We start from the raw sequence: 11,826 nt of genomic DNA, 5'->3' as shown, positions 1-11,826 counted from the left end.
GATGGAAACCCTCCTGAAATCCAAGTTCCAAGATGCCCCCCAAAATCCAGCCTTGAAAGCAAGCCTTTTCAAGGACAGCAGTCTTGGGCTTTTTTGTTAGCTTTCTCTCTTTCTTTCTTTCTTTTTTTCCATTGATATCTAGCACTCTGTTAGAGAAAGAGGAATGCTTAGGGAAGATGATTTCTAAGTTGTATGAAGGACAGATAATGCTATGGACTTAATTGTGTCTGTCCCCATACACACAAAAAATTCCATATGTTAAAGCCCTAACCCCTAATTTGACTGTATTTAGAGACAGGGTCTTTAGGAGGTAATTACAGTCAAATGTATCTGGTCCCATCACTTCATGGGAAATAGATGGGGAAACAGTGGAAACAATGTCAGACTTTATTTTGGGGGGCTCCAAAATCACTGCAGATGTTGATTACAGCCAGGAAATTAAAAGATGCTTACTCCGTGGAAGGAAAGTTATGACCAACCTAGATAGCATATTAAAAAGCAGAGACATTACTTTGCCAACCAAGGTCCGTCTAGTCAAGGCTATGGTTTTTCCCGTGGTCATGTATGGATGTGAGAGTTGGACTGTGAAGAAAGCTGATCACCGAAGAATTGATGCTTTTGAACTGTGGTGCTGGAGAAGACTCTTGAGAGTCCCTTGGACTGCAAGGAGATCCAACCAGTCCATTCTAAAGGAGATCAATCCTGGGTGTTCATTGGAAGGACTGATGCTAAAGCTGAAACTGCAATACTTCGGCCACCTCATGCGACAAGTTGACTCTCTGGAAAAGAGTCTGATGCTGGGAGGGATTGGGGGTGGGAGGAGACGGGGAACGACAGAAAATGAGATGGCTGGATGGCATCACCGACTTGATGGACATGAGTTTGAGTGAACTCCGGGAGTTGGTGATGGACAGGGAGGCCTGGTGTGCTGTGATTCATAGGGTCGCAAAGAGTTAGACACGACTGAGTGACTGAACTGAACAGTCAAATGATTAAATGCCTAAATGTCATAAGAGGGGAGCTCTGATTCAGTAGGACTGTGGCCTTATAAGAAAATGAAGAGAGAATTCTCTGTCTCCACCATGTGAAGGCTCAGTGAGAAAGCAGCCATCTGCAAGCCAGGAAAAGAGTTGATCAGGAACCGAATCAGCTAGTACCTTGATCTTGGACTTCCAGCCTCCAGAACTGTGAGAAAATAAATTTCTCTTTAAGCCACTCAGTCTGTGGTAGTTTGTTGTGAACAAGCCAACTAAGCTGAGAAAAAGACTATTGCAGACAGACAGACAGATGTGCAAAGTTCCTGAGGTGACACAGAGATTTGAAGAGCTGTAAGTAAATGTGACTGTTCCCAATCCTGTTCTCTCCTAGGGTGATTTCACCCCCTTTCCAAACCCCCTGCATCTAATCAGAGGCCAAGTTCAATTGCCTTTGCCTTCTCAGTACCTGGCAATTCCCTGCCCCATCTCCATGGCCATCTCGCCTTGATTACTGCATCTATAGCCTTATAAGTTTCTTGCCTCTAGTCTCTCTCCTCTCAGTACATTTTCTATACTTCCCAAAAGATGAAGTACATCAAGTCACTCTCCTGCTTTAAAATCGTCAGTGGTTCTTGACAGATAAACTTCAGGATACAATCCAGATTTCCAAGCATAGCCTTTAGTGATCTGACCCTTCTCTCTCCAGGCTCAATCCCACAGCTCTGGCCTCACATTTACCATTGCCCCATACACACGATCCAAACGATGTAACTCAGACATTAGCTCCTGCGTATGTATTGCTAGTTTGATCACAATTGCATTTTTTATTGTGGTTGAATATATATAACTCAAAATTTATCATCTTAACTATTTTTTAGTACATGGTTCTATAGCAGTAAGCACAGATGACCCTCAAACAATGTGGAGGTTAGGTTTAAACCCTCTATCAGTTGAAAATCTGAATATAACTTACTGGTCCCCTGTATCTGCAATTTCTCCTATATCCATGGCTCTGCATTCAAGGATCCAGCCAACCACAGATCATGTAGTATTGCAGTATTTGCTACTGAAAAAGTCATAGGTGGATCTGCACAGTTGAAATCCTCATTGTTAGGTGGTCTGTTGTATATTCATATTGTTGTGCAACCAGCCTCCAGAACTCTTTTCATCTTGGCAAAACAGAAACTCTACATCCATTAAATGGCAACTCCTTTCTTCCCTCTCTCTAGCCTTTGTCAGCTGTCATTCTACTTTATCTCTTTGAATTTGATTATTCTAGATACATAGAGCTTCCCTGGTAGCTCAGCTGGTAAAGAATTCGCCTGCAGTGCAGGAGACCCCAGTTTAATTCCTGGGTCGGGAAGATGCCCTGGAGAAGGGATAGGCTACCCACTCCAGTATTCTTGGGCTTGCCTGGTGGCTCAGCTGGTAAAGAATCTGCCTGCAATGCAGGAGACCTGGGCTCAATCCCTGGGTTGGGAAGATCCCCTGGAGGGCATGACAGCCAGTATTCTTACCTGGAGAATCCCATGGACAGAGGTGCCTGGTGGGCTATAGTCTATAGGGTCGTAAAGAGTCGGACACAACTGAACAGCTAAGTATACAGAAATCCCAGGACTACCAACCCACCTGCAGGTACTGAGAATACGCATATGCTTCACCCCTGCTACTTTTTTTTTTTATTATTTATTCATTTATTTGGCTGCGCCAGGTCTTAGTTGGGGCATGCAGGATCTTCTATCTTCATTGCAGTGTGGGGGATCTCTGGTTGCAACATGTAAAATCTTTCAGTTGTGGCACGTGGAATCTAGTTCCCTGAGCAGGGATTGAACCTGGGCCCCCTGCATTGGTAGTATGGAGTCTTAGCTACTAGACCACCAGGGAAGTCCCACTCCTGATTACTTTTGCACAAACCATTATGAAAGCCTCCCTCTGAAGACACTGCTGTACGTTCTAAGCATTTTACATAATTACATCTTCATCTTTAGTAAGTAGTAGAAGTAAGCACCTCTATTATCTCCACTTCATAGATGAGGAAACTGAGGTACAGAGCAGCTAAATGACTTGCTAGAGCTAATACAGATAAGATGCTATACATATCATGCTGCACTGACTTCAACTGTGCCCATTTACCTGATGAATTACTTATTTATTTATTATACACCTGGTGAATTCTTATTCATTCTTCACTACCCAACTCAAGCATCACTGTCTCCATGACACTTTCTCTGCTCCTCCGGAGTTAACCACTCACTTCCTTCCCAGCAGTACCACTGTGCCTTGGTCACACCCTGAAATTATGTTTGACTAATGTGTCTATTTAGGAACCGGCCCAGCCCTGCACAGAGCTCAGGTTGTATATAAGAATTACCCTGCACCTTGGAAGTCCCCACATTTATTTCCTGAATAAATTGACTAATCTGTACCTCATTTTTGTCTCTTGGTATCAATTTACCAGCCCTCACTCATCCTCAGATCCTTGCTTGCATTTAGCCCTTCACTGGGACACATTGGCAACACCAATGTTGCCAAATCTACTTTGCATTCCATCTTTCCTGAAAGCTGCCTCTTTTAACAGAAAATCCCTTTCATCATGATGCTGGGGAGTTGCTACCACAGGCAGCCCTCACTGTGCAGAGTTGATCCACCAACATGGCTCTGGACAATTCATATTTATTTGATTCAGCTCTTTTCTTTGGTTTCACTCAAGCTGCTTCATGGGACAGGGGAGTTACTGAAAGAATAGAGGCCTTACCTGAAATCAGGAAAGCTAGACAACCAGGTTCAGGAAGAACAAGAACACTATTCTGCACATTCTTTCCAAATGTCATGAAGAAGTGAAGTCGCTCAGTCATGTCCGACTCTTTGCGACCCCATGGACTGTAGCCTACAAGGCTCCTCTGTCCATGGAATTTTCCAGGCAAAAGTACTGGAGTGGGTCGCCATTTCCTTCTCCAGGAAATGTCATAGCATCTACTTATTTATGGTGTCTGCTTCTTCATAGTTTTTATTTGTCATGACCTCATGATTCTCTCCACTCAAATGTTCAGCTTCAGCTCTTCTAAATGCCTCACCTGTATGTGTTTCTAATTTCAGTTTTCCAAAAAAGCTGAATGGTCCCAGCTCACTATTTCATATCATGTCATGAAATATCCAATACTGTCCATTCTGTGGACTGGCAGTCCTTGAGCCTAGAGCTAAACTCAATCCAGTCAGCTATGACAGTGGGCACAGGGTCAAATCATGCAAAAATTTACCAACTGGGTTGGACTTTCAGCAGAGGAGGATAAATATGTTTAAGGTGTTTTCCCTTAAAGAGGAGTGTGATATGGGAAGTCCCATGATTCAGGTATGGAATAATTTAGACTAATGATTCTTTAATATTTTTGATCATAGATTTTTCTAAGAATCAGATGAAAACTATGAATCCTCCCCAAGAAGAAGTTCTCTTAGGCAGAAAACTTTACACATACCTTTGGGGTGTATGTAAATCCCAGCATCCATCCATGGAACATCCCTCAAAATAGTGTAGGTCTAAAGTTTATCCATGTGCAAGCATGTAAAGTCGCTTCAGTTGTGTCCAACTCTTTGCCACCCTACGGACTGTAGCCTGCCAGGCTCCTCTGTCCATGGGATTCTCCAGGCATGCAGGAAAGATGGCATGCAAAGAATACTGGAGTGGGTTGCCTTGCCCTCCTCCAGGAGATCTTCCTGACCCTGGTATGAAACCCGTGTCTCCTGCAACTCCTGCACTGCAGGCAGATTCTTTACTGCTGAGTCACTGGGGAAACCCCAAAGTCTATCCATAGACCACCCCAAAGGCAGGCACTAATATCACATTTGTATTTGTATCTCTTGTGCCTAGCACTGAGCTTGACACAAAATAGTCTTCCAAAAAAATTTTAATAAATAAATTGAAGAATTCATTCACTGATTAAGGTTTTTCAAAGGCAGATAGAAGCTAAATTTGGATTTGATATAAAGGGCATTGGAGAGCCATCTTGTTTGGTTCTTTCATTGTGTTTCATTTTTAAGCAAGCAACTAACCAGAGCCGTGCTGTAGGGAAATGTGTTTTTAACAGTCAGTAGAACAACTGGAGGGCAAGAGACCAATTAGAAAACTAGAGGAAAGAGGGAATGAAAACCTAAACTAGAACCCGGAGGTGGGATATAACCAGATCCAAGAGACAGTGTAAAAGTAAAACTGATGGTACCTAGCACTTGATAAGATTTGGGGGGTAAGAAAGGTATTTAGAGTCAAAACCTGGCTCCAAAACTCTCCAGTCAGGAGAACAGAAGAATGACAGTATCATTAGCAGAGATACGGACAGGAGAGAAATAGACTCGGGGAAAACAAGTATCTCTTGAATTGAGTTTGAGGTTCAGGTTAGACTTCCAAGTGGATTCAAGAATAACTAAAACTGGTCTGGTGTAGGTGAGAAGAGATGAAGATCTCTTCAGAAGTGACCAGCTGAGGCTGCAAGAACAGAGATGTCAGGAAGCAGTTTACACAACGCCCTGCAACCCTTTAACTTTCCTTCGCATCTATTTCAGTTTTTGAAGCCCTCTCAAAACCATCATTTTATCTGATAGTCATAACAATCTTGTGAAGTAGGAAAGGAAAGCGCACCTACTTTTACAGATAAGGAAATGGAGGCTCAGAGGATTGATGGGTTTTGCCAAAACTGTTGCCTTGAAGTAATTACAGATACCGGTTTCCCTGGTGACTGGGTGGTAAAGAATCAGCCTATTTACACAGGAGACGTTCCATCCTGCTTCTCCTGAACAGATAGGAGACCCTGGAGAAGATGCCCTAGAGAAGGTAATGGCAACACACTCCAGTATTCTTGCCTGGGAAATGCCATGGACAGAGGAACCTGGCGGGCTACAGTCCATGGCGTCGCAAAAGGGTCAGACACGACTTAACGACTAAACAATTACAGATCCAGGATCAGAATCCAGAGCTTCTGATTCTTCATACAACTCCCTTGCCGACTGCACAGAGGTAAGACCCCGACTTGCACAGGTCAGTAGTTTGTGGTCGTACTGCACCGTTGCAGTACTTTGGGGTGTGTAGGGTCTTGCTTTAACTCTTAATCGGTTTATAGAGACGTTTGAGACAATGATGCTCCAGTTTGCACAAACCATCACCTTTTAGTCCGTTAATTACATCCAGTATGAAAGAATAGACCAGCCCTGGTTTCTAGGAAACATGTACTCTGCAATTATGGCCAACGTTCCGAGTTGCTAGTCTTTTAAAGGGATCGCTCCGCCTTTAGGAAGGAACAGAAATAGCTGGTGAGTTCGTACATGGAAACCCGTGGACATGAACAGATTTCCCAAAGATCGCTACACCAAAGTTTAAATTCAGAAAAGACCAACATCTTCACAGCTCACAAGACAGGGAGAGATTGTTTAAGGCTCCGTGAGGACAATGGGGTTTTGTGTGCGTTTTAAGGTGGAACTGTGCGTTTGGCAAAGAAAGGCGACAGCGACGAGCCCGGGCGGGCGGGGCGGAGGAGGGGGCGCGCGAGTCAGGCGGGCGCCGCGCGGGGCGGAGCCGGGTGGGGCCGCCCGGGAGCCGGAGGCCCGGCCCGCAGCCCAGTGCCCGCCGCGCAGCTCCCGCTCGCACCCGCGCCTCGCTCCTCTCCGACATGGTAAGCCGCGCTTTTTACTTGTCTTCCTCTTACACGAAAATTACAGCCACGGCATACTTTTCACCAGGCTTGATCTTTGATTTTTGAAATGGTCGTGGCCGGAAGCAGAGCAGGACAAATAAATCTACCGGAGGGACTCAGAGAAGAGCAGATGGAAGGAAGCAGCCCTAAATTATACCTGGAATCGCAGCGTCGGGGTAGCAGCGGGAGGCTCTCGTTTGTACGCAGAGGTCTGGGGCTGGGACAGACGAAGTGCACTGCGAGCCACGCCCGGCGCGGAGCCCCCAGCTCGGCGGGAAACGGGGCGAGCGGGTCCGGCCGGGGCGGGAAGCCCTTCGCCGCCGGGGCCCGCGGAGCCCGGGGTCCGACCTAACGACTGGGTGAGGGGGGGATTCTGCGTGGTGGCTCCAGTTACATACAGTCACAGAGCTAGAGGTCTGAGCCCTAGAGGGGGAATCGGAGTTTCAGTAAACGACGGGCAAGCGGCCAAGACGCGGAGACTGAAACTGAAGCCGGTGCCAGCCCGCGGGGCCCGGCCAGGAATGTGGGAGGGACCCGGCGCCGGGAAGCCCCCTCCTCCTTCCCTCTCCCGTTAAGCCCCTGTCTTTTAAGGCGCTCCTCCGTCTCCTGTTTTTCTTCTCTGAGCTCCTGCCAGCGCCACTCTGAACTCCTTCTACCTGCATTAATCCACCCCCCAAAATCTGCGTCTTCCTTGGCCTCTCTTTCACGGAGTCAGCAAACTTCCGCCCGCGGGCCAAGTGGGGTTCTCTGCGCCCACGGGCTCCGAGTGGATTTCACGTAAATAGCTGAAAGAAAAGCAAAGGAAGAGTAATACTTTGAGAATTATATGAAAATCAAACTTCACCGTCCGTAAGTAGAGTTTTATTGGCACCCGGCCACGCCCATTCATGAGTTCTCCGTGTGGTTCCTGCCCTGCTACAAACGCAGAGTGATGGAGGCCAAGTGGACTGTATTGGCCTAATATATACCCCGTCTGGCACCTACAGAACATGTTTCCTAACCCCTGCTTTAGTGTGTCAGTCTGTATCCTCGACTGCTCTTTCTCTCTTCTTTCCGTGTAAAGTGGGGAACCAAAGTCTCAAGGAACCTAGAAAAGGCAGACCCAGCACCACCAAGTGGGGAAGGCCTGGAATGACTGCCCCGGAAGAAAGAATGCCACCGGGCCTCCTTGGAAGGAAAGGGAGCACGAGTTAAGAATGAGAACTGAAATACTTGTTTTCTCAAGTGTTACTTTTTTTAACTTTCTCAAATGAGTGTTTAGCACACATTTTTTACTAATAAGCTCTTTCACAGCATCCATTTAGCATGCTGTTTTCTCCTTCCTCTCATTGTTCCCACCAAATAGAACTATGGGGAGCAGTGATGGGGAGCACTGGCCTCCATCCAGGCAGGAGATAGCTTTCTCTTCTCCTTCAGCCACTGCTCCAGCTTGGGCAAAACTTTCCTGTCTCTGGGCCTCTCTGCCAGGGAACCCTCTCCAAAGTCCCCTCCAGCACTACAAATTTTGTAATTCCACTTAGGTAATTTGATATTTGTGGGGGTTTTGTTGTTGTTGTTCTGGAAAATTACCTCTGGGAAGACATGCAGGGGTTTTAATTTTCTCCATGTGGCTGATAGCAACAGATTTCAAAGAGAAAAAAAAATTCAGTCAAGATTGATGTTAAGGAGAGAAAAAAAGAAAAGCAGAAAGCCATTGAAACTGGAAAATGAAAGCAGTCTGAATTCTACAAAGAAAAGGGTCAGAGGATACTTCGTAGGTCTAGAGAAAGATCACAAAGCCCTGGCTCCTCAGCCTGGAACATTCTGCCCTATCTGGTGTGCCCTCCCAGCCAACCTTGTTCCTGTAATCTGATGTGTTACTAAGACTGTGAGATTGCAGTCCTGATAAGAAAAGCTGTTGTGCAAACACATCTGTTTCTAGGCTGTGGTATTTTGTTTCTCACCAAAACGCTGAGGCTGCCAACACTTTTCTTTCCTAAAGAAAAAGTTCTGACATCGTGACTGTTGGGGAAGAATCCATCTCCTATAGAGTTCTCTAGAACCCACCTCCAGAAAGGGCTTTATAACTGTTCCAGGGTGCAGTGAGCACCAGGCTAGGCAGTTGAAACACCTGGAGAGACTGAAGGAGGAAAGGAGAAGGGCTGCTGTGCAAGTCAGTCTTTCTTAGCATGTAAATTACTGCTTCCTGAAAGCCTCCAGCTCTGGGCTCCAAGGAGTCCATCCTAAGAGCAAATTAACGGGATAAGTGCTACATTGTTTTCACCATCATTGTTAACCTCCAGAGCGAAATAAAGCTTGGAGGAAGGGTGTGGTCATCAAGTTTTCCAGAAAGTCGTCAGTTCCTGCTCTTATCCACCAGGGGGAGCCCACGAGTTCCTGCGTCTGGGGCCCCAGGAGCTGGCTGGAATGAAGGGCAGAGTAGGACAGAATTTCCTTGAAGACTTCCCTTGTAAGGAAAGCAGAGCCCAGAATAGGATATGAATCTCCTGCTCCTTCTGGTGCAACCACACCTGTGGTTCAGCTCCGTAATTGCCATAGGAGCTGTGTGAGTGGCATCCTTGATCAGAGCCCCCGTATCAACCTTCTGGTTTGAAGTGACCAGAGAAGTTCCACTAGCTTTTCCTGTGGGAATTAGTGGCATCTGGGAATAGAGAGAGCAAAGGACAAGGGTGCAGGAAGCAAACTGGAGGCTGAGATTCTAGAAGTATCTCTGCCATGTCAATTCCCTTCTCACGCCTCAGGGTAACTATACTTTTAGTTTTCTTATAGAAAATGTATGAATCCTGAGAATTCAGTATTCCTTTAAAAAGAAATGCCATTTCACTAATCACAGTAACCTCTATATATACTTTTGGAAAACAGGGAACTTTTAATCTATACACAGTGCTTGGTGGGTTGCATATTTGTGGGTATATAATATGTATATATTTACCCATTCTAAAAGTATCAGTAAACCCTGTCACCTCATGCTCATCTAGGCAGTCTACTGCTTTCAAGTATACCAGCATTTTCACCTGGAATAAACAGGAGGCGATACGGCGAAGAAGCCCAAAGAATGTGACTTTCTGTGGTTGTCTTAACCCATTAGCCCCAAACAATGACCCATCTTTTAGGAAACTGCTTTGACCCAAAATGAAGAGACGAGATCCTCTGGAGTGTTCTCCAGCACCCAGCTCTTGATGTCCTCCCCTTATCTGAATCCTGAATTTTTTTTCCCCCCAAAGGCAAAAGTATCCAGCCCTACGGAGACTGAACGATGCATCGAGTCTCTGATTGCTGTCTTCCAAAAGCATGCTGGAAGGGATGGTAACAACAGCAAACTCTCCAAGGCCGAGTTCCTAATCTTCATGAATACAGAGCTGGGTGCCTTCACAAAGGTACGGGTTCCAGGCCCCAACCCCAAATTATAAGACCCTGGCAGAACGGCTGGCTCGGAATGAAGGACAGCAGCTGAGCCCCCAGGGCTGAGTGAGCTCTGAATGGCTATTAAAGGATCTTTTCCTCTCCTTTTTTTGAATAACGTGATCTAAAGATCAGAGTTATCAAACTATACATGACATAGGGAACTGATTTTTTTTTTCATTTAAGGAGATGGTTTACAAAATGGTAAATGGAGTAATAGAAGAGTTTTCAAATGTTGTTCCTCCACTCCAAAGCCACTAGGGCAGCCCTGTTCAGAAGAACTTTCTGTAGTGATGGAAATAATATTCTAAATATTCTGTACGTGCACTACTTGATACGTCAGCCAGTAGCAATTAACAGACTGATTTTCTCAGTTAATTCAGTAGCTGTGTGTAACCAGTGGCTGTCAGTGTGTGCAGGTGCTGGGGTTTAGGATGAGTGGAGGATGTGGCTGATTAAGCAGGCCCTGCATCAGCTGCTGTCCTCTTTCTACCTGGGATCACTCCACTTTTCTGTAGTTTGTATACTGGAGTTGCATGTGACACTTAGAAAAAGTTTTCCACGGATTTTACAAATTGAGTAATCCCAAAATGTAACAGAAAGAACCCTGGACTAGGAGCCAGAAAATCTGAATTTGAGGGAATTCCCTGTTAGTCCAGTGGTTCGGACTCCGTGCTCTCACTGCAGCGGGCCCGGCTTCAGTCCCTGGTTGGGGAACTAAGATTCCACAGACTGTGAGGCACGGCCAAAAAATAATAAAGAATTTTATTTAAGTAAATAGTTAATTTAGAAGGGGAAAAAAAAGCTGATTTGACTCCTAGGTCTTCTGCTTAGGCCAGTCACTTCATCTCTTTGAGTCTGTTTCTATGTCGGACAAGTGGGAAAATTAGTGACCCCTACCCTATACCTCATACTCATGTGAGAATAAAATGTGACAGCATTTTTAAAAGCATTTTAGAAAGAACAATATAAAGGTACTAATGTCATTATTATTGTTATTATCTTTGCAGAACCAGAAAGACCCTGGTGTCCTTGACCGCATGATGAAGAAATTGGACCTCAACTCTGATGGGCAGCTAGATTTCCAAGAATTTCTTAATCTTATTGGTGGCCTGGCCATTGCTTGCCATGAATCCTTTGTTAAGTCTGCCTCTTCCCAGAAGTAAACTGGAGGAGCCTTTCGGCCTGGCCTCCAGACCCACTCCCTTCCTTTCCAGCCTCTCAGTTATCTGCCCTTCACAGCCCTCACATACCCTGAGCCCGGCACACCCACCTACCCAGGCAGGCCACTCCTGTTAGTAATAAAACAATATTGTTTTTTAAAACACACACTGGAGTCAGTAAATTTGTACAAGAGTCTGGGAAGACTGGGAGGAATATAAATTAGATTGATGGGAACAGTTACTAGAAGTTGCGTTCAGTTCAGTTCAGTTGCTCAGTCGTGTCCGACTCTCCGCGACCCCATGAATAACAGCACGCCAGGCCTCCCTGTCCATCACCAACTCCCGGAGCTCACTCAAACTCATGTCCACAGAGTCGGTGATGCCATCCAGCCATCTCATTCTCGGTCGTCCCCTTCTCCTTCCGCCCCCAACCTTTCCCAGCATCAGAGTCTTTTCCAGTGAGTCAACTCGTCGCATGAGGTGGCCAAAGTATTGCAGTTTCAGCTTTAGCATCATGTGTCTTTGGTGTATACATAATCATGACTAACGATACCAACAGAATCATCTCTAAATTACTCAGCCTGATGGATGTCACTTTTTGTCACT

The 11,826-nt window shown here is 45.7% G+C and overlaps 1 protein-coding gene across 1 annotated transcript; it reads left to right on the top strand.

Moving 5' to 3' along the window:
• Positions 1-1,287: 1,287 nt before the first annotated feature.
• S100A11 (S100 calcium binding protein A11) lies at positions 1,288-11,386 on the top strand. The gene is made up of 4 exons (XM_055404026.2): positions 1,288-1,328; positions 6,436-6,634; positions 9,880-10,032; positions 11,068-11,386. Exons 1-4 carry the CDS (start codon positions 1,288-1,290, stop codon positions 11,221-11,223), a joined length of 549 nt encoding a protein of 182 aa, XP_055260001.2. The 3' UTR covers positions 11,224-11,386.
• The last annotated feature ends 440 nt before the right edge of the window (positions 11,387-11,826 follow it).

Source organism: Moschus berezovskii, chromosome 4 (genome assembly GCF_049115385.1).
Source record: "Moschus berezovskii isolate FMDL1 chromosome 4, NW_MosBer_1.0, whole genome shotgun sequence".
Taxonomy (NCBI): Eukaryota; Metazoa; Chordata; class Mammalia; order Artiodactyla; family Moschidae; genus Moschus; species Moschus berezovskii.
Note: the sequence above shows the minus strand (reverse complement) of the source record. Positions and strands in the feature narration are given on the sequence as shown.